The 24,450-nt window shown below is 37.7% G+C and overlaps 1 protein-coding gene across 1 annotated transcript; it reads left to right on the top strand.

The window, feature by feature from the left end:
* Nucleotides 1–9,240, top strand: LOC143622335 (ATP-dependent DNA helicase homolog MER3-like). Its single transcript, XM_077093522.1, is given in 28 exon segments — nt 1–81; nt 249–348; nt 1,105–1,288; nt 2,118–2,279; nt 2,362–2,599; nt 2,696–2,732; nt 2,805–2,851; nt 2,982–3,019; nt 3,143–3,164; nt 3,260–3,472; nt 3,575–3,731; nt 3,822–3,873; nt 3,997–4,068; nt 4,269–4,318; nt 4,403–4,520; nt 4,596–4,659; nt 4,735–4,818; nt 4,917–5,042; nt 5,116–5,312; nt 5,768–5,956; nt 6,069–6,317; nt 6,654–6,703; nt 6,819–6,836; nt 6,965–7,038; nt 7,122–7,320; nt 7,726–7,763; nt 7,855–8,331; nt 8,334–9,240. Coding segments are annotated over 27 exon segments (3,396 nt in total). The 5' UTR covers nt 1–81; nt 249–280; the 3' UTR covers nt 8,507–9,240.
* Nucleotides 9,241–24,450: the final 15,210 nt, after the last annotated feature.

A 24,450-nucleotide genomic window follows, 5' to 3' on the forward strand; every position in this document is an offset into this window, starting at 1 on the left:
CTTCTTCATGCATCATCTCCACTACTAACTCACGCCATAGATCATCCGTCACAAGCTACTCAAATTCTGTCTTCAGTTCAGGTATATTCCTCTCACATTCTCTGATTTGCTTTTCAATTCCACTAATCCTACTCGTTTTGTGCATTCCTATCGGTCAATTACAGGTTGTTCGTGTTGTAGATTAATATAGCTTTGATTTAATAACGATTGCTGATTGTAACGTACAATACGTACACGTTTATTCGCAGTTCAATTACAGTTGCAATTGCACTCGTCGTCTATGGATTCATACTCGCTTAAGTCCGTCTCAGATCTACCTGATCCGTTTCGTTCAACTTTTAGTTTCAGGTACGTCTTCTACGGTATTGAATATGCTACTTCAAATTAGGTGTTTATAGATTTGTGATTTTTTAGCCTTAAACTGTAATTTAACGCTTGACTGTTACCTCACTTGTTAGAAGTTGAATTTATGCATAAGTTCTCATAGCTAGCTATTAGGTTCAGTGTTGTAGAAACAGGTATTAGCTGCCTATCAGTCGCAATTAATTGGTAATCGATGAGTGACTGATTCGATTTTAGCTAAATAGGACTCAATAATCAGTAGTTAGTCAAAGGCGGTCGAAGCTGGTCCAAATTGGCCCAATTCGGTCAAATTTGAGTCAAAATTGGTCAAAAACTTGAAGTATTTGAAAGGTTATACTTCTTAATCTAACCTGATTAATAGGTTTGAAAAATTATATATGAAATCTTGATAAATTTTGTATGTATATATATATATATATACATATACTTTCAAAAAAATTACATATAAAATTCCAATCCGATTAATCCCCTAGAGAGTTCTACAACACTGACTACATTGATTATTTGAGCCTCAAATTGTGGCACTTGTTCTACATGTTGTGTTTCTACAATTTTGTTTTCCTAAACACTGGTTTAACTAGTTATTCCAAGTAGCAGTGAGATAATTAAGTGTTGAAGATAGACCTTAATCCTTATCACAACTCTATTTCGAAGAACAGAAGAATAGTTACTGTTTCTATATTAGTATATTACCAAGCCTCATATCAGTGTTTTATGTTTGCTGTATCCTTTGAGATACAGGTATTTTAACTCGCTGCAGAGTGAATGTTTTTCTGCGTGTTTTCACTCTGACATCAACATGGTTATCTCTGCGCCAACCGGCAGTGGCAAGACGGTGTTGTTTGAGTTATGCATCTTGAGACTTCTGTCAAAGTTCATCTCTCAGGAAGGAAAATTTGTTCATACAAAGGGAACTCTGAAAACAGTAGGCTACATACCTGGTTTTGCCTTTTCTCATCATCATCATCATCATCATCATCGTACTCAGTATATCCCACCAATAGCAAAGCTATAGTAGGGTCTGAGGAGGGTAAGATGTAGACAGCCTTACCTCTACCCCATAAGGATAGAGAGGCTGCTTCCGGTGAGACCCCCGGCTCGATAGTAGTTTTGCATCAAGCCTTGGACGTAAGGCACATAGCACTCAATCATCGGGACACCGGCTGATCGGTGCATGTACCCTTGTCTTTCGGCTATCAACGCCACTACATGATGCCTGATTAACCGTCCGTCACTTTTAACGTTATTTTCACGAGATTAGTAAAATAACGTCAAAATTAGTGCAATTTCACTTTTGCCCACCCGAGGGTTCACACATATATACATCATATGTGCGCACCGCAAGCAGGGCTTAACTGCTTTAGGAAATAATTTCTTTTCACAATATACATCATATGTGCGCACCGCAAGTTTATTCACTTTTGCCTTTTCTGCTTTAGGAAATAATTTCTTTTCACAATAATCTTCAAAATATTTCTCAGCCTAGTGCTAGAGAAGTTATTGAGAATTTGAGATGATGAGTTTTCACGTTTTCATTCTGGCATCAATGTATCACCAAAAGTACTTAACAAGTTTATTCACACTAATTTAAATTCTGCTATTATTATATATTGAGAATCTATTGTCATCACCCCTTAATTAGTGAAGCTCTATCCTACAGTGATTATGAACACATATTGTGTTAGACTCTATAGTTTATGGCTACAAAAAGTGACGGCTTTACTTTATTAGCTTTATCTTCTTTTGGTGTGAAGATATATATATCCCCATCGAAGGCTTTGGTACAAGAGAAGCTCAGGAGTTGGAGCCAAAAGCTCGGGTCATGGGGGATAAATTGTTTGGAGCTTACTGGGGATAATGAATCTTACAATATAAGAAATATACAAGAAGCAGACATTGTCCTGACTACTCCTGAGGTCATATTACACAGATTTTTACTTCTTTTTTGTTTTTCTTTTTTTTTTCATTTGCATAATAATTAAAGTTATTTTTCTGCAGAAGTTTGACTCGGTGACTAGGTTTGGCATCAAAGATGGTGGCCTGAGCTTTTTTAGTGATATATCACTAGTACTTATCGATGAAGTTCATTTGTTAAATGATCCTCGTGGAGCTGCTTTGGAGGCAATAATTAGTAGAATCAAAATGATCAGTCGCAGCCCTCAAATGGAAACAAGCCCACTGGCACATGTGCGTATCCTAGCTGTTTCTGCAACAATCCCCAATATTGATGACCTTGGTAATGTTGTTTGTTCTCCATTGTGTTAAACTAGTGGAGCTTTTTTCTGGTAATTTAGGCCATAAGGTAGTCATTGACTATGTTTGTCTCTTGCAGCTGAATGGCTTATGGTTCCAATCCAAGGGATTAAAAGGTATATGTGATATTACTTGATGGGCGGCTGTTAAACTTTGTTAATGAAACCAACTCTTTTACCATTCTGTAGGTTTGGTGAGGAAATGAGACCTGTAAAGTTGACTACCAAGGTTTTTGGTAATCTCAATCATCCTAATATCTTCATGATTGTTTTTTAAGCATCTTTACTTAATTAAATTCTGAAATTGCAAATCAGGGTATGCTAGTTGGTTTGTCATTTACTTAATGTTGAACTTTTTGCTTGCAGGCTACACCCCAGCCAAAAATGACTTTCTGTTTGAGAAGGCAAGTACTTAATGTTTTTCTTTATTTTAAGTTTCCTTGCCATGATTTTATATATTCAATCTTTTATCAACTTGAATACTAGAAAGTCAATGACCCTTTCATTTTCTTTCTTCTATGATTCAGAGACTTCAAAACTACCTATTTGGTGAGTATAGGCTTACAAACATCTTATGCATTAGTTTCTTTTGGTAAGGAATATGAACACAGAGAAAAATTTTGATTCCCAGATCATGAATGCAGATCTCCTTATGCAATATTCTAGTCGCAAGTCTGCACTGGTATTTTGCTCAACCAGAAAGGGGGCGCAAGAAGCAGCACAAGTGCTGTCCCAGACTGCTATGACTCATGGTTATTCAAACCCTTTCATCAAAAGCAGGGAACAGCAAGAAAAGTTAAGGGAAGCTTCACTCTCATGCGGTGACAAACAGATGCAATCTTATATCTGTTATGGTGGCAAGTGCTCATTTACTTTCTTTAAATGAATAAAATAAGATTAATAAAGTTTGCACAATGTTCATTCGGTCTGAGCTTTCCATCATCATTGTGATTGTTCAGTTGGTTATCACAATGGTGGACTTTCCCCTAAGGATCGCAGCTTGATTGAAGGTCTATTTCTCAACGGCGATCTTCAAGTTCTATGCACCACAAACACTCTTGCCCATGGGATTAACCTACCAGCACATACTGTTATAATCAAATCCACACAATACTAGTATGTACAGACCTTCCTTTTACTTAGGTTTTTGGGTAAAGTTCTTATCACCTGACTGCTTTCATACATGGTACCTTCATTTTTCTTCAGCAACAAAGAGAAAGGGATGTACACAGAATATGATAGATCAATGATACTTCAGGTTTGATACCTATTTATGTTGTTCACTGTTAAACTATTTGCTTCTAGCATTTATCTCCACATCATTCTAATTTTCAGATAGACTTCCCTATTAGAACATACTAAGCTGTTTTTGGCTGTGCAGATGTGTGGGAGAGCAGGCCGTCCACCATTTGATGATACCGGAATGGTCATAATCATGACAAGAAAAGAAACAGTAATGTCCCTTTGTGTGTGTTTGTTCATAAAGAATATGTATGTACGTGTGTATAGAGAGTGAGAATATAGAGGATAATATAGGGAGAAAGAACCTGCTATGTGGACGTGAAGTGGTTGAATCTCAGCATCTGCCAATAATCATTATCAAACAATGATCTACTTTTTTCTGATAGATTATATGCTCTCTTAACATGATAGGCCCATTTGTATGAGAATCTACTTGGTGGATGCGAATTGGTTGAATCTCAGTAAGTCTGCATTCCAGTCTTTGAAAAGTTTGTTGCTTTGATGCATGCCACCTGACTAGTTAATATGCTTCATTTTCTGTTCAGACTACTTCCATGTGTTACTGAGCATCTAGCTGCAGAGATAGTTCAGTTGACTGTCCCAGATATACCCAGGGCAATAGAATGGATGAAATGCTCATATCTGTATGTGAGAATGAAAAAGGTTTGTTAATCTGATATAGTCAGAAACTATCAAGTTACTCTTTTTCAATAAATAACTCTTGAGACTTTTTTATAGAACCCTCAAAATTATGCAATCAAGAAAGGATTAACTGGTAGCCATATTGAGAAGCATGTGCAAGGTACTGCAAAGCAAAGATGAGTTTTTGTTCTTTGCACGTCTCAGTTATTTGATTCATTTTATGTATATACTGCAGATGTCTGTGTACAAAAAGTTAATGAATTATCAGACTACCAAATGATTTGGATTGATGAAGATGGTTTTGTCTTAAAGCCTCTTGGTATCTTCAAGCCAAAAGATTTCTATAGCCATAGCCATACAAATTCCATGTACACATTATACATATATATTAACAGATTTCCACCTTCTTGTTCACAGAGCCTGCAAGGTTGATGACAAAATACTACTTGAAATTTGACACGATGAAACACATTATGAAAGCTCCATCAAATTGCAGCATAGAAGACGCTCTTCATATTGTTTGTCGTGCAGAGGAAATCTCCTGTATGTATATGTTTAATTGCTTTTATGCAATGAAAATAATATCATGGAACTGACTTCATTTCCTGGAATGAAGGGAGACAACTAAGGAGGAATGAGAAGAAGCTTTTAAATGACATAAATAGTGATAAAGATGGTAGGCTTCGTTTCCACATACTTGGAGATAGAGGGAAGATAAAAAAGCGCATACAAACCAGAGAAGAGAAACTATTTATTTTGGCAAACGATTGCTTGACTGGAGATCCTTTAGCCCATGATTTGTCTCTAACGCAGGTCAGATTTTTTGTTATAATAATATAGAGGTGGAACAATGAATGGGTCAGGCTAGATAAACGGGCAACTTTTTAGTCCATGCGAAAACATGTCGGGTCAACCCCAAAGCACTTATTTCTGATCCATTCTAGACTTCCATAAATAACTATGTAGTTGAATATGAAATATAACTATTACAATAGAAGTCAGATATAGAAATATAGCATTTAAGGAGGATTTTTACACTATGAATACACTTCAGGTGACTTTTGACCCGTTAGACACATTTGACCTGATCAACCCATAACCCATTTTAGCTTATTATTTAAATTTAAGTTATTTGAACCGTTAGAAATAAATTATAGCCCGAGTCGACTCTCTTATTCATAAACTGGTTAAAATTTTCACCTCTATAAGCTTATAAAGTTCTGATAGTTTTGATATCAGCGCTTCATATAACAATTGGTCACTTACAGGATATGAACTCTGTTTGTTCAAATGGGTGTCGAATCGCAAGGTGCATGAAAGAGTATTTTATACATAAAAATAATTACAAGGGGGCTTTAAATTCAATACTTTTAGCAAAATCTTTGCATCAAAAACTCTGGAAAGACAGTCCATATCTGCTAAAACAATTGCCTGGGATTGGTATGGTGACAGCAAAGGTTTCGTTCTCTCTATGAACCTCAAGATCTGTACAGAAAAAATATTATATTTTATCTTGTGTATAAATAAGTTAGTAGTCTAATAATCCACCTACCTATTGTTTATGTTCAGGCTTTACAATCTATGGGAGTAAAGTCATTTGAATCCCTTTCTGAAGCAGATCCAAGGAAAATAGAGATGGTTACTGGTCGAAAGTTCCCATTTGGCAACCACATTAAGGAATCATTGCTTTCGCTTCCACCAAAAGTTGATATGAAGGTTGAAGAGATCACATGTCCGAACTATGGGAAGTCAAAGCTGGCTGTGACATTAACAAGACTGTCTCAGTCGCCACAAACTAAAAGGCATTATGCTGATATGGTATGTGATTATGAACATAATATTTAGAGGTGGAAATCTTGACCTGTTGACTAATGGACTTGTTGGTTCAGTTTATGTTTTATTTCTAACGGGTCAAGTGGGTAAAGTCAAACGAATTAAAGTTGCCAAAGTGTTTTTATACGGCATACAACCTACTAAATTGCTTTATTCAGAAGTTAAAGTCAATCATATTTACCAAATGAATATATGAGAAAAAAGTATCAAAAATGACTTGTCTTGACTCGTTACCAAACATGACCTTATATCCGCTTCTAATATTTTTACAAGATAATACTTGTTAAACAGTACCTTTTAAAGAACTTACGTTTTTCATAGGTTGTTGCTGTAGAGGAAGACAACTTGATAGTTTTCCACGAGAAGATAAGGTAATAAAACTAGAATTTGAACTACAATGTTATGACAATGGTTTAACACTTGCGGTGTTTTGACACATTATGTTGCAATGGTGACTTGACAACATTTTTCAATTTGTTTCTGCAGAGTGGAAGAATTTACAAGGTAAGTAGATGCATCTTTTCCACCAAGGCACCCAATAAAAACTTATGTATTAAGTATTATATTGGCTAATTTTCACATTATTCATCATCTTTGTTTTACAAATTAGTTTTTTGCTAACATGAGTGCAGCCCATATAGTGCAACAATACTAGTTACAAGCGGAAAGCTGACTGTTAAGGCAGATCTGATTTTTGAAGAATTCAGTAAGTTTTATACTCCAATTCAACTTCTTTATTTATTTTATTTATGTAGATTTCATTCATTTTACTTTTGTCTGTTCATGCAGTTGGGATTGATTTACACCAGAAAGCCATACTAATGAAGAATATTAAATATGATGTTTATCGTATAAATGGAACAAAAAAGTTCTCCTTGCCTCAGCCAACCGATGTTTGCATAATTGATCCTGAATATCATTATGCACTTAATGTCTCAGCTGGCAAGCCTGACAAGTCATCAAAATCGAAAAACGAAGAAGCTTCCATGTATGATTTTAACTTTCAACTGCTCATTCTCGTCCTTCACCTATATAGCTCATTAGTATCATGTCTGTTTAGAAGTGGCAATATTGACCCGTTGACTTATAAATGGGTCAATTTTGGTTATGTATGTTTTTAATGGCCAGAGGGGTAAAATAAAAAAAATAATAAAAAAAGCTTCAAAATTTGGGTCAAGAGTTGTCCAAAGTATATTTTTAATGCGAAAACCTTTCTATATCATTTTATTTAAAATTTTGTTGTTTCTTGAAATATATGATTCTTTTTAGTATATATATTTGGCACACTAGTTATTTATTTAAAAATATGAGAAAGTGTGTTTTGGTCAACCCGACTGACCTGCCCATTTGGCCACATCTTCATTTGTTGAACAATTTTCTTTTTGGTGATCAGGCCTAGTTTCAAACTCCTGGATGAAGATTCAGATGAAGGTAACGTTTCTGATTCTCTACACAAACCACAACGAAAATAACACATAATTTCTGTTTCAAGTTTAGTATCACTTAAAATCTGTTGACACAGGTGAGCCCATTGTTGAGATCAACAATGCTTATGATGATAATGCTGCTGCTGCTGCTGTTGATGATGATGATGGTGATGATGATTGCAAAATCGTTACTGAAAGAACCGTTTTCGACTACATACGTGAAAAAGCCAAAAGCTTACCTTCTGTTGCAGCCAATCCAACTATTGAATATCCGCCATCTAAAGAGACATTAAATCTTATAAGAAAGTGTACACGCGATAAACAAATAGCACCCGATGACACTGAAGAATTTCTAAACCTCGCTGAAGGTTTTGATCCATTTGAAGAATCAAGTGAGCCAGACAAACACATTTCATCTGCCGCATTAACTGGAGAGAAAATATTTGAACATATAAGAAAGAAAGCCAAGAGCTTCCCTCGAGTTGATGAGATTAAGAGTATACGGTCCAAGCCATCCAATACTAACTTTGACTTTGACCTTGACTTACCTGCAGATGCAAAGTCAAATGTAATCATTTAGATCCAGAACCTGTGAAAACACAACCGAAAGCAGCAGTTACTCGAGAGAAGGAGCAAAAGTCTCCAAGTTTAGGAAACAGGCAATGCTGTTCGTTGGCAACAGCAGCTGAAATAAGGGAAGTAGCAGATCCATTCCGCGCGTTTAAGAGTGTGTTTTCGTTTCTTTAACTGCTTTTACACTATAGCAAATTAGCTTCATGTCTTCAGACTATAAAACTGCTGGCCTCGGTTTGCATACGTTAACTGCTTTTCTAATAATCACCCAATGTATGTCTGATTTCTTACTTACCATGCTCTCGAATCTCAAAGAATACCGCCGATTATAGCTCGTTGATTTCATTAAGGTACAATTGGGTTAGGGGGTTAAGTAATTGTCATTTGGTTTGGTAGTTAACAGGCAATAACAGCCATAACAATAAATGGTTGATTAGTTACTTGTAGCTCATTGTAGTTCTCTCTTTTTAAACCACGCGTATGAATGCCTTCGGGTATTGGGTATATCTGCTAGTTTGTTAAAACTTGTGTTGATATTTCCAAATGCATTTCTTGTTATTTCCTAATGTCTATGCAATTGCATACCCAATGAAATTAGAAATTTAAAAACTAAAGTTTAGTGAATTAGTAGATTGTTCTATTACTTAAGAACAAATGATATAAAAAGAAAAAATAATGTTTACCGGTATGGTTTGGGTAAATGGTATGCATGTTTTGTCTAACTGGATCGGGTATCACATGATTAATATTATCATACCGGTGTCATACTCATTAAATTTTTGAAAACTAATTCCGTACCCAAGTACTTGTGCTAAATGTTTCAGGTTTACTCGCGGGTTTGGGTTTGTTTGTCATCCCTACCGGTAGGGGTGAGCAGTAACCAACCATTAATAGAAACCGAACCGAAAACCAAGGAAACTAAACCGAAATTAACCGATAACCGAATTTACCGAAAGTCAGTTATCTGTTTTTTTTTACCCTTGGTTAACCGAAATTAACCTAATTTAACCATTGATGTTAATATATATTTCTAGTTTTTATATACCTCAATTTCATGTTTTGTAAGCAAAAATTGTAGCCTAACTTTAGTGTTAGTTATTGACCGAAACTAACCGAACAACACCAGTAAGCCAACAAACTAAGAGAATAAACCGAACCGATTGGTTAATAAAGTAGATGAACTGATGATTTCGGTTTCAGTTTAGGCTAATAACCGAACCGAATCGTACACACCCAACCCTACCCGCCTGTTGACAGCTTGGATGTCTATTTGAGTAAACATCTTGGATTTACAAATATTGGGTCTTTTTTCTGTTGCTATCTTTTTATTTATGTATGAAAGTAATAATATATTGATTTATTCAAATTTGAAATTTCAACAAAGTTGAAAATTAAAAAGGGGAAGAAAAGCGTGAATACAAACCCACTAAAGATAATATGAAACTAAAGTAATATTCACATACCATGATACCAATACTTGTAAGTTCTAAGTTCTAACACATAATTATGAATGTTGAATTTAATATCAAGCCCATTTCTTCATAGTTGATAGGTGAATCACTTTATCCAGTCAACAATGAATATATGTTATTGACTCGAAGTGACAAATTTCAATACTTTTACCTAATACGGTTGCCTTATACTCATTTCATTTTATTTAATAAGCTGAGTCTTAGAAGTTAGACCGTTTCAAATTTCGTATTTTATTCACACTTTACTAGCTTTTATGTCTTTTGCACTTACTTGTATAAGTAATTAAACATGTATATCAACCGAAAGAAATTGGATGAGATTTTATTTATGTTTATACATTTAACTTAACCGAACAAACGAATGTATGTGTACACTTGTACGAACGGCTTTTTTGTTTGTATCAGTTCGTTAAGAAAATAAATGTGTTTGCTAGTTAATTTTATAAGCGAAGATAAAAGAACATGGATAAACTCAAATGAATATAAGCGGCATCAACTAAAGTAAACAACAATATCAAAACCTTAGAATTTCTTACGGATAACCAATTCTTGGTTTTAAAATTTGATCATATTGATGAGGACTAATGTCTGATTGACCAATTAGCATATCTAGTAACTAACAACAATATTTATATGGACGAACATAAATGAATGGATTTGAGATGTGTTCGTCTTCGTTCATGTAACTAAATAAACAAAAAATTGTTAATGTTTTTAGTTCGTTATCTTAAGTTTTCAATTAGCTTGCATAGTTTACCATTTACAAATTGGAAGAATTATATAGGAAACCTCTACTAAGACCATGTGTGTACCGGTGGTGTGGTTCATGAGGTGTGTATACTACCATGTAAGAATAACCTTTTTTTCATACCATTTTTACATGAAGCTAGAAAAATGAGAGAGAGTTTCACTTTTCACAAAGTGTAGAAAGTGACAAGTGTTATGTCATTAATTGCTTTTTGCAATAATAATAATTAAAAACATTACATAATAAAAATTTAAAAAAAGTACGCAAATATTTAAATAACAACTAAAAATAATATAACAAACCAAAGCCAAGTGTTAACAAAAATCACAAACGTAATGAATTAACGCCACCTCATCCACGGTAAACAACTATGCCACCACATCCATGGGCAAAACTTATATAGAGACCCGAGCCTCAACCCCCCCCCCCCCCCCCTTCTTTTGGGCGGCTAAGTAGTGAGTGAGCCATTCTCAAGTAAAAAAGTAGCCATAAATTTTAGCCGGCAATTGATGAACCCTTGACCCAATATAAAGAGCCACCCTAACGGTTACCACTATGCACCAACCCAAAATTGATTTATGGAATTAATCTAAAAAGGTGCGATTGATGACCCACACCAATATTTATCCGTCCACAATAAATTTAGCTGGACCAGTTTTCCTTCCAAGTTCCATCACATAAATGTAGGGACAAAATGAATGTGATTTTGGAAGCTTTTGTTGTGTATATGATTACTAAATGGTGTCTTGTTACTATGTATTACCTATCTTTTTAAGAAGAGTGACTTATGTACTCTTTAACCCTTTTACTTGAACCTCACTATTTGTAACCAAATAAATATAAAAGATTTCATGGCACCACCCCTCACCCAAACGGGCACTCACACACGACTACACGAGTGTACACTCCACTCCACGAGCAAACATTTTCATGCCTGCCAATTGGATGGGCGTCTCCACATAAGACAACACATGATGTACCTATGGGGGCGCACGATGGAGATGGTCTTATGCGCTTTTCAACTTTATTTGTATTTTCTAACTTTATATATTTCCAAGATAGGTGACACTAGCTATACGTCTAAGTCAAGTAAACGAATCTAACGACCACAAAAGAGCCTTGTTCGTATTTGTTTCTTTAAATTTAACTGAAAGAATACACATTCAAAGGAACAGATTTTTTTGTTTATGTTCGTTTGTTAAAAAATTAAGCGTACATGTTTATGTCTATTTATATTCATATTTATGTTTATGTTTGAGAAAACATTACAAACTATTCTATAGCAGAGTACGTATAATGTTTTTAGTTATTCTACCATGGCTCACATAAATGAGAATTAAGAAAAGTCATGATTGATATGTGTTAAGTGAGAACTAAATAGGAAGGGACATAAAAGTAATAATACTTACTCTTTTCACATGTAACGCACATGTCAATTCATCCATAATTTTAAAACAACTATAACTTTTCATATTTTTATATTTATTTTTTTAATCATTACCATACTAATAAGTGTTTTTTTATCTTTAATATAACTATGACTATTGTTATATAAAAACTTAAACAAAAATTATGCCATTGTATCTTTCTACTTATCATTGTTTTTTTTAATATTAATAACCCTATTGTGTAATCCTAATATGTAAATATAATGAAAAAATAACAAGAAGTCATCTGATACATAAACACAATGATGAATACATTTTACACAATAACGTGAAACGTAAAGCATAATGGTTAATACATATTACACAATTACCCGAAACGTAAAACACAATGGAAAATACATATTACATAATGACCTGAACATAATATATAATGAACCTAATACTCTTTTTCTCAAATTAAGTGAATGTCACATGTCAATCCCGAACAAATGATAAGGATCGTAATACACAATAATGAGTAGAAAGGCACGATGACGAACAAAAAAATGTGAAGAAATACACAATGACGTAACTTTTGTTTCAATTTTTATCTTTGATGGTACAAATTGAAAAACATAATGACCAGAACCATTATATACCCAATTGAAAACACAATGACCAACCAATAACAAATGTATAAAAATCCATTATTATATGTGTAATTAAGAGTGTGTTTGGGATGCTTTGAGCAAAGCCCGACTGCTCACTTTTATAAGTGAATTTCGGGATGGCTATCCCGTAGTGTGATGACTCACCATCTCCGCGTGTTGCTACGTGTTGACACGTGATTCGACACGTGTCCCCAGTTGCTTAACAGAGTCACCATGCATCGTGATGGCCCAATGGATTTAGCCATCGCGTAGTGCGACACCGTCATCTTAGGTTTTGTAAGACTTCATCACGTATCACGATGTGCTTATCCTTTGCCCACCGCGTAGCACGACAGATTTAGAAACTCATATTTTCACTTTTTGTTTATCTACTTTCACAATGTCACACCCTCAAAATCCACTAACGAAGTTTTACCGTCAGAGGGTGTGAACTAACAGGATCGGAATCATTAGTTATATCAAACACCACAGTTAAAGTTTTAAAAACAACCAAGACATCAAGTCTTAAGTAAAAGTGCGGAAGCGTAAACTGTAAAGCAAATAGTTGCGCCACACATGACGACTTAAAGCAACAGTTATCATGACAAAATTTAAAGAAAGTTTAAAACAATAGAGTTCAGTGAATGTATGTCCTATATCGCTCACCCTCCTCAGCTACCTAAGATAAACATACTAAAAGTGTCAAACACATGGTTGGTGAGTTCACAGGTTTAAGTAAATTAAGCGTTGTGTTTTAGTGTTACCAGATAGTGTTATGTCAATTATATATCAATAGGTAGCTAACCTATCAAGCATGTATTACTAAGTGTTCGACACCGAAGCTGACTGTTTATACGATTGCCTTGCCACCATGTCAACCACGACCATGGTAATGTGTTAGCCAAAATTACATCCACTCGACCTACAGTCATGTGACACTCGTCAATTTCAGGTTAACTCCGTTAATCCGAACTTCGTTAATTCAAACGCAAGATCACACGAACTATGTCATTCCAGTTAACGCATTTCAAATTGCATTTAATTAGAGTTAAATGACACATGACAATCATTACACAAGTAGTCTTTCGGAGTTTCACCGAAACACACACGAGTGGACTCAAACCGTTGGTGAACAAACAATAAATATTATAAACAAGTACTTGATATAATTATGTGTTACATTTATATGTGTAAATTTGTGCTTGTATGTATGTCATCATATTATGGAGGTGATTGATGTTTTATGCTAGAATTATACAAAATAGAAGTTGAGGGTGCAAGTTGTAACATGTAATTAATTAATTAATATATAAAGAAACTTATAACACCAAACCCTAACTCTCCCCTTTCTCCCTCTACCTTGCGACGGCAGCCCACCCCCTCCCCTCTCCCTTGATCGGCCAACAATACACACACACACATACATACAATATTGTTACAAGTTTTTTTGAAGATCCAAGGTTACAAACTAGGTAATTAAACACTCCCTTAATTCATTCCATTGATTTGTTTGCATGATTAAACATGATGATCATAAACCCTAAGTTTTAAATATGTTGATTATTGATGAGCTAGGGTTGCATGCATGATTCTTGGTTCATAAATTAGTAGTTTATTGAGTTTTTGATGAAAAACTGATGCTGAACAAATTCATAATTGCGTGTTAAAACGACTGTAACTGGATGTTAATGATGTGTTTGGAAGTGATTATTGATTCTATGATGTAGTAGGTCGAGTCTAGTTTCTAAAGAGTCTGAGTTTGTAATTTTTGGACGTGTGGAAGTTAGTTTTTATTAATTTACAAATCTGTTGTGCGAGTCTGATTCAGGAAGCCTTCTTGTAGGCTGTTTTTTAATTAGTATATCTCACAAACGACAATACCAATTGAGTTGATTCCACTTCTGGAAGTTAATAATTTGAGTGATGAATCTAACCCAATTGGCCTTGCATTAACTGGAATTGGCCTTGCATTAACTGGAATTGGCCTTGCATTAACTGGATTAACCATGTAACAGGAATAGTTAAGAACTTTTTGTTGCGCATGATAATGACTGTTGTGTACCTACTGTGTTGTATTGACTCTTGTGATAAAACCGTGTAAGCTAAAAATAAAATAAAAATATTTTTTGAAACCTAACTCACGTGTGCTTCTGTGATGAATTTTGGTGATTTTATCTACATGTTATGGATAGTCAAATAGAGTAATCTGGAGGTGTTAAATTCTGACTCGGTAACTTAGCTGCTGAATGCTTGATTTAAATGTTAAAAATGATTTGTTTGACCGATGTTTGCAATATGTTTGACATATTTGCCCTTGTGGTAGATGTTTTACTGATAATGTATCGTAGTAACGTTTAAATACCATACTTAATCACACCCGTAATTTATCACCAACGTGTTTGTCGAGTCGCACTTGTTTCACAAACGAACACATCTCATGCATAACTTTTATGTGTCGAGTCTAGAGACTCCTCGTAGTTTAAACACTTAGAAATCTCATTTTTGTTTTTAGAGCACTAGTGAGATTTCTGTGACGCACGCTTTTCTCGGATTTTTGTTAACTTTGCTAACAATGAGTTTCACGACCCCTTTTACTCTTTAATGTTTTTATTAGGGGGAGATAACATACTCCAACGCTTTAGATTTTGTTACTCTTTATATATCACTTGTAAGGCTAAGTCGCAACAAACCAACTAAGTCCTTCTGAACAATCGAACCGGTTAATATTGGATAATAGCGAATCAGTTTTGAGTAGTACTACTGGGTTTGACAAAACCCATACAACTCTAAACTCGACTATAGGTCCAGTGGGTGTAATTTTAGCTAACACATTACCATTGCCGTGGTTGACATAGTGGCAAGACAATCGTATAAACAATCAGCTTCGGTGTCGAACACTTAGTAATACATGCTTGATAGGTTAGCTACCTATTGATATATAATTGACTTAACACTATCTGGTAACGCTAAAACGCAACGCTTAATTTGCTTAAACCTGTGAACTCACCAACCCTGTGTTGACACTTTTAGAATGTTTATCTCATGTAGCCGAGGCGGGCGAGCGGTATAGGACATGCATTCTCTGAACTATATAATTTAAACTTTCTTTAAATTTTGTCATGATAACTGTTGCTTTAAGTCGTCTTGTGTGGTGCAACTATTTGCTTTACAATTTACGTTTCCGCATTTTTACTTAAGACTTGATGTCTTGGTTGTTTTTAAAACTTTAACTGTGGTGTTTGATATAACTAATGATTCCGATCCTGTTAGTTCACACCCTTTGACGGTAAAACTCCGTTAGTGGATTTTGAGGGTGTGACAGATTGGTATAAGAGCCATCGGTTATAGCGAACTAGAATTGCATTCATACTAGACTATAACCGCAACGACCCATTAGTTATGATCTTACGCACTTCATATATATATTATATATTTAGTTATTCATTCTCTTTATCTCTATTCCTCATTCACTCATACGCGCGTAAACCATACACGACTTATCCTGTAAGGATGTCAACGCCATCATCATCATCCGACCCGCTGTCCCACGCCCCAGAAAAGGAACCGCAGCTTCCCAACCCATCACCACCTCGAGTAGTCCCAGCACTAGCAGTCCCCGCACCGAAGAGGCACCGCCCATCGGGAGGCGTGTACGAGGACAACGGTAACTGGAATTGGTACCCGAGTTTGATCGAGCGGTTTGTCTACCGTGAGAAAGTTCCCCTACTACCTCTCCCGGGCTATCCTATGTTCTTCAACATACTAACACCCCTAACCCTACCAATGGAGAGCTCTTTCGCAACTCTCGCCTCCTGTTTAAAGCGTGAAGTTGACATTGTGCGCTCGACGAGAGGGAATGTTACTGGACTGATAGGGGATGGAGCTGAGACTAGGAAGAGAATTTCCACCTGACTGAAGCCATGAAGGAAGTTCAGAATGCTCATGCTCAGCTAATGAAGCTAGTGATCAAGATGCAATCAGAGATGTTAGACTTGCAGGAGGAAGTTAGGGACGCAAGAGGCCATGCAGCAGTAGTTTGTATAGTTTGTAATCTTTACAGTTTTTCTCATGTGACTATGATTACTAGTGTATGATTATTGAAGATTGATATATGATTATTGATGTTTAGTATTTCTGTGTGTTCGGTCGGTTTAGGTTTACGTTGGTCTGAACGATCTGTTACCAGTTGCTAGATAATTAGTCATATAAGTGTTTGGTTAGGTTGAATACGATAAAACGTACAATTACCCTTAACTGAGTCACACTGGCAAGGACTGTTTGATAACCAGTGCCGTGTGTAAAGTAATTGTTGACGTCTAAGGTTTTGTCTGGTTGATCAGTTTTTAGTTAATCGTTAATAATAAATCTGTTAGGTTGCATGAGATACTGTTTGGTTGCTTACTTGAATTCCCGGGTGTGGTTTGCTTTGTTAACTGCTTAATATTCGTTTACTTGTTCGTTGCTTAGTACTCTTAATTCAAACTATTGCTTGTGTGATCAGCACTAAAAACCAGTTACTTCATAATAGTAAATCTGTACACGAATTGCATTGACCACATACTCCTTGTTATACGATACCCTACTTGCTCTAACTATATAGAATAATTAGGTTTTTGATTGACTCGAACGACGGTCATCAAAATGGCGCCGTTGCCGGGGAGTTAGTGCGCTTTTTGTTTTTCGTGTTATTTGATTTTCGTGTTTAATTTAATTTTCATTTTACGCGGGTTGTGTTAGTTGTGCAGATTACAGGTTTATGCGCACCCGCCATTCGGGCCGACAGTCTCCGTTTGTTTACGAGCCCGAAATTGAGAGGTTAGCTCGGCAGAACCGGGTACAAAACAGAAACTCAGAGATGGAAGAACAAAACCAAAATCAGAACCAGAACCAGAACCAAAACCAAGATCCACTTCCACAAACCAACATGTTTCACCCAAACAACATACCCGACCTACCAAACTTCAATAACCAGAAAAACCAAAACAACTCAGCTCGTGCCTCCAGAACCCGAAATCAAAACCGAAACCGAAACCTTAACCGAAACCTAAACCTCAACTTTGACCAAGCCGGACCATCTGCTCCATACAATAACCCAAACCGTCGAGTTCGGATAAATATCGATGATGTTCGATCGAGTGTTCCGACAGAAGATGAGGATGAAGGCGAAGCTAATAATGGAAACGAAAGTTTTCAGGCAACTGATGATGAGGTAGATCGATGAGTTAGGAGGAATCGGGCAGTTGAGCCCGAGAATGAGGTTGATGAACCAGAGATTGAGGGTGATAATCAGTATGAAGAGAAAGTGGAAGAGCCGGTAATCGAAGACGGGCTGAACCAGTTGACAGAAACAGAAGGGATCGAGAAAGGGTAAATCGGGCGGAACAGCCCGAAAGAGTTCGTGGTATTCCGGTTAACCAGGGCGGTATGGGAAACCCCGGGGGCAGAGGAGAAATTACATAGCCCCGGCTCATGGTGTTAACAGTCGGTTCAGACCGGCTATCTCAGACGGAGCATCCCCATTGGTTCCACAGGAACGAGTGCAGGGACAACAAACTTTTAAGTCCCGGCCATCTTACATCAATATCGTTCCTCATTTCAACGGGATGGCTTCGGAAGGCCCGAATTCACACTTAACCGATTTCTCGGCTATTTGCGGGTCTATTGGTGATGGTACGTTCGATCAGGATGAAGTCCGGTTGCGGTTATTCCAGTTCTCGTTAAAAGACAAAGCGAAACTGTGGTTTAACTCGTTACCAACACACAGTATCAGAAATTGGGCCGAGATGCAACAAGTTTTCCTAAACGAGTTTTATTCACAGTCAAAGACTACCGAGGCCCGTTCAGACATCGTCACTTTTCACAGTTACCAGGTGAGTTATTCCATGAAGCTTTTACCAGGTATAAGGATATGATCAGAAAATGCCCACATCACCAAATCCAACTGTGGGAACTGGTAAAGTGCTTTGTTGATAGTTTGACATACGAGGACCGAAAGCATCTTAAGGCCTCGTGTAATGGTCAGTTGTTGAATCAGCCTGAGGAAGATGATTGTGAATTTTAGAGTTCATGTGTGAAGATTCCAAGGCAGAAGCAGCAGCTGAAAGACGAAGACGTGGTAATTCATCCAGATTAGTTAAGTCAGTCAGGAGTGAGTCTGAAATAATTGCTGAGTTAGAACGTGAACTGGCTGGGTATAGAAAGGGTAAGAAGAAAGAAGTCGGGAAAGTTGGTGTAAAATTCCCGGTTTGTGAAGATTGTGGTGAACTCGGGCACAAAGCAGAAAATTACCCCCAGTTTTATGATGACGAGGAGGATGATACTGAGGAAGTCAGTTATGCTTACGGGGATTCCAAAGGCCAAGGGTTCAATTCGAACACATATCACCCGGGCTTGAGGAACCACCCGAATTTTCGTTACGGGAACGCGTCTTCTCAGATGAACCCGAAATTTCAGGGATCGAGCTAGAACAGATCGCAGGGTAATTACCGCCGGAGCGGTTATCAGCAGGGTTCGAGTAATCAGAATCGGGGATATAACAGAGACGGTAACCGGTGGGGAAATTTTTCGGGTAATCAGGATCAACAGAAACGATCCTCGGGTAGTTCGGATGAGTCAGTACACTCGAAGTTGGATGCGTTATTGAAAGCCGTGACTGATCAAAAGGCCGAGACGAAGCAACAGTTTGAGTTACGGGATAAATCATTGGAGGCAATGATGAAGCAAATTGGTCAGCTCGCTTCAGACATGGCGAAATTACAAAAGAATGCGGGCCAACTTCCGAGCGACACCACAGTTAACCAGAATCATCACAGTTCAAGTTCGAAAAAGCACGTCAACCAGGTAAGTATTTTACCTAATGGTAAGAAATATGATAACAAGGTTGGGGGTCCACCACCTTTGGTTGATGGGTGGTGGAAGAGATTGATGAAAATCTCGTCAGTGATGACGAGCCGGAACCGATTGAATTAAATAAACCTAACAAAAGTGAAACTAGAAATAATAAGTCGGTTCCGAAGGATGACACCAACAACTCTAAGGATAAGGAAAAGGTGAAAACTATTCCATATCCCGATGCTTAGTTGGCGCCATCAAAGGCGAAGATGGCATCAAAACGAGGCCCGCAACAAGAAGAAATGTGAGAAACGTTTAAACAAGTCAAAATTAACATCCCTCTTTTAGATGCCATAAAAAAAATTCCCGCCTATGCGAAGTATTTAAAAGAATTGTGCACACAGAAAAGGAGTCATAAGATTCCTAAACAGATTGATTTTACCGACAATGTGAGTGCAATTCTTTCGGGTGCTCTTCCACCCAAGCTACAAGATCCGGGAACGCCCATTATACCCATTCAAGTGGGTGATTATAAAATGACTAGGGCGCTTCTAGATCTTGGAGCTAGCATCAGTATTCTCCCGGGCATTTTATATGACCAGTACGATTTTGGCCCGCTTCGTGCGGCTGCCACCACGGTTGTCTTGGCTGACGAGACACCGAAACTGCCCCGAGGAATATTGACTGACGTTATTGTCAAGATGGAAGACTTTTACTTTCCAGTTGACTTTTTAGTCCTCGATTATGTTTCGGGTGAGAGGACTAAACAGCCTACGGTTATCCTCGGTAGACCATTTTTGGCTACCGCAAATGCCAACATTAATTGTAGAAATGATACATTTGACATGGCATTCGGTAACCGTAAGCTGAGAATTAATGTTTTCACACGTGGAGATAACTCTCCGGTCGATGACGAGTGCTTTATGGCCGATGTCATTGACGAGTGCATTCCACTATACGACTCTGTCGTCAGTTCGGATGGCACAGCGGAGACGTGTTTTTTGTTTGACAGGTTACAGGTGGAAACAGACAAGTTGCTGGAAGATGAGGAAATACAGATGGAGATCGCAGCTGTGCGAGGAGACCGTCCACCATGGTCAGTTCAGATGGAACCGCTTCCCGAGAAGATTGATACTGGGTTGAAACCGTCGATGCTGGAAGCACCGAAAGTCGAGCTGAAAGAGCTCTTAAAGCATTTAAAATATGTTTTTCTTGGTAAGAATAATACATTGCCTGTTATTATAGCTTCTAACTTATCTGTTGAACAGGAAAATGCTTTGATGGAAGTGCTGGTTGCGAATAAAGAAGCAATCGGGTGGACGATAGCGGATTTGAAGGGAATCAGTCTCTCAATTGTGATTCAAAAAATTTTAACAGATCAGGCTGTCAAACCCGCGCACGATGCTCAGCGGAGGTTGAACCCGAACATTTGGGAAGTGGTGAAGAAGGAAGTGCTGAAGTGGTTAGATGCTGGCATTATCTTTGTCATATCAGACAGCACGTGGGTGAGCCCAACACAGACAGTACCGAAAAAGGCGGGCATCCAAGTCTTCAAGGACGACTCAGGTAACGAGATCGCCACCCGGCCGGTAACCGGGTGGCGCATTTGTATTGATTATCGTAAACTGAACGCGGCAACATCAAAAGATCACTTTCCGCTTCCGTTTATCGATCAAATTGTTGAAAAGCTATCTGGTTAAAAATTTTATTGCTTTCTAGACGGGTATTCCGGATATAACCAGATAGCTATTCATCCTGAAGATCAGGAAAAGACCACGTTTACGTGCCCGTATGGCACATTCGCGTTTAGGCGAATGCCATTCGGGTTATGTAACGCCCCCGCCACCTTTCAGAGGTGCATGATGAGTATCTTTTCAGATATGGTGGGGAGTCTTTGGAAATTTTCATGGATGATTTTTCGATTTTCGGCACATTTTTCGAGTCGTGTTTAAACCAACTCGAAAGAGTTTTGAAAAGATGTGTCGAAACGAACTTGGTTCTTAGTTGGGAAAAGAGTCATTTTATGGTCCAAGAGGGAATTGTATTGGGCCATGTCGTTTCGAGTCGTGGGATCGAGGTGGACCGGGCTAAGGTCCAAGTCATTTCTACTTTACTTCATCCCACCAATATCAAAGGCATTAGATCATTTCTGGGGCATGCCGGGTTTTACATGCGGTTTATTAAGGGTTTTAGTGACATTACCAAACCCTTATGTAATTTATTGCTTAAGGATGCCCCGTTTGACTTTAATAATGAATGTGCTAAGGCTTTTGCATTTTGAAGTTGAAATTAGTTGAAGCCCCTATCTTGCAATCACCCGATTGGAGTTTACCTTTTGAAATAATGTGTGATGCAAGTGATTATGCGGTCGGGGCTGTTTTGGGTCAACGGGTTGACAAGAAACCCGTTGCTATATACTATGCAAGTAAAACCCTCTCGGATGATCAATTAAACTATACCACAACCGAGAAGGAGTTACTAGCAGTAGTATATGCTCTAGATAAATTCCGGTCTTATATTTGGGGTAGTAAAGTAATTATATATTCTGACCATTCTGCTGTTAGGTACCTCATGGATAAAAAGGATGCAAAACCGAGGCTTATCAGATGGGTTTTGCTGTTGCAGGAATTTGATCTAGAGATTCGGGACAAGAAAGGGAGCGAAAATGTTGTTGCATATCACTTGTCCCGAATTATGGTGGAAAATGGGAACACTGATGGGCCCATTAACGAGTCCTTCCCGGATGAGCATATTCTGGCAGTTTCACAAAATCTTTGGTTTGCTCATATTGTTAATTTTAAAGTTGCAGGTGATTTACCAGAGCATTGGCCAAGGAGAAAGAAGAAACAGTTGATGTCCCAAGCTAAACAGTACATTTGGGACGATCCGGATTTGTTTAAAATTGGTGCAGATTAGATTATCAGACGATGCATACCCGAGGAGGATGTCAGATCAGTGTTGGAACACGCGCATTCGTCTGCGTGTGGTGGTCATTTCATTAGCCAGAAAATCGCTCGAAAAGTTTTGACGAGTGGTTTCTTTTGGCCTTTATTGTTTAAGGATTCTCACGAGTTCGCGACACATTGTTTAAAGTGTCAACAACTCGGGAGTATTTCTAAGCGGGACGAGATGCCCTTGAACCCGATCCTAGTTGTTGACATTTTTGATGTTTGGGGGATCGATTTCATAGAGTTCACGAGCTGACTGGTCCTTCTCCAGTCACATTGATATCAGGTGATTTCAGTTTCATAATTTCATTTTGTTTATTATTTTAAACGTAAAAAGTTTAATTGTATAATTGTTAGTAGAACCGCCACACATGAGCCCCAGAATTTTAAAATTGCTTAATAGTCAAAAAGTCAATTTCAACCCCATCCCTCAAATGTTTATTAATCATTCCATCATTTTTAACTTTGAGGACAATGTTAAGTGTTCTTACATTGAGGACAATGTAAACCTCAAGTGTGGGGATAATTTGAAAATTTTAGCCCGATAGTACCTCGAAGAGTGTTCAGAAACCAAAGTTATTAACTGTTAATTATTGCCATTAATGCCAAGTCATAGGTTTCTGGTCATGGTTGATTTTTCAGCGTCTCTTTAGTCTTACTCACAAATGTTTTTATAACGAGAAGTTGAAAATGGGGTCGTTTAGGCAGGGATAACGAGTCATGGGGACAGGTACACATGTTTATATCATCAACCTTATTCCTCCGGTACGTGTGTGAGTTGCCCCAAATATATATAATACACATATAATATATAGTACACACATGTCAATTGAGTGCTTTCACTGATGTTCATGGATTACGGGATCACAGTTGGCAAAATGCAAAAGTGATAGAGGCAACTAGGTTAAGCCTCGTCTAGATGAGCGTGAGTGTGGGTATTGGGGGGTTGGGGCCTCATACATTATACATATGAGGATGGTTTATGTGAGGGGCGGGGGGTTGGGTCCCTTAGAAAACATTTCTTGGACTTATTTTTCGTTTATTTAACCCCGACATTATGTTACGAGACGATCCGGCTTACTAGGGTTATTTGTATTTGTAAATGTAATTGTTTTGTTTTTGTTTTGTATTTGTATTTATCTCATTGTTAAGCATCACGTTATTATGCTTAAAAAAATTGAGAAAAAGACAAAAAGATGTCTGTCATGATAACTGTTGCTTTAAGTCGTCTTGTGTGGCGCAACTATTTGCTTTACAGTTTACGCTTCCGCATTTTTACTTAAGACTTGATGTCTTGGTTGTTTTAAAAATTTAACTGTGGTGTTTGATATAACTAATGATTCCGATCCTGTTAGTTCACACCCTTTGACGGTAAAACTCCGTTAGTGGATTTTGAGGGTGTGACAGATTGGTATCAAAGCCATTGGTTATAGCGAACTACAATTGCATTCAACCTAGACTATAACAGCAACGACCCATTTGTTAAGATCTTACGCACTGCATATATGAGTATATATTATATATCTAGTTATTCATTCTCTTTATCTCTTTACCTCATTCACTCATACGCGCGTAAACCATAAACCACTTATCCTGTAGAGATGTCAACGCCATCATCATCATCCGACCCGTTGTCCCATGCCCCAGGAAAGGAACCACAGATTCCCAGCCCATCACCACCTCGAGTAGTCCCAGCACTAGCAGTCCCCGCATCGAAGAGGCACCGCCCATCGGGAGGCGTGTACGAGGACAACGGTAACTGGAGTTGGTACCCGAGTTTGATCAAGCGGTTTGTCTACCGTGAGCAAGTTCCCCCACTACCTCTCCCGGGCTATCCTATGTCCTTCAACATACTACCACCCCAAACCCTACCAATGGAGAGCGCTTTCGCAGCTCTCGCCTCCTGTTTAAAGCGTGAAGTTGACATTATGCGCTCGACGAGAGCGAATGTTACTGGAATGATAGGGGATGGAGCTGAGACTAGGAAGAGAATTTCCACCTGACTGAAGCCATGAAGGAAGTTCAGAATGCTCATGTTCAGCTAATGAAGCTAGTGATCAAGATGCAATCAGAGATGTTAGACTTGTAGGAGGAAGTTAGGG

The sequence above is a fragment of the Bidens hawaiensis genome, unplaced genomic scaffold, assembly GCF_021521415.1.
Source record: "Bidens hawaiensis isolate Kalapana, Puna unplaced genomic scaffold, B.hawaiensis_p1.1 tig00003115_1, whole genome shotgun sequence".
Taxonomy (NCBI): domain Eukaryota; kingdom Viridiplantae; phylum Streptophyta; class Magnoliopsida; order Asterales; family Asteraceae; genus Bidens; species Bidens hawaiensis.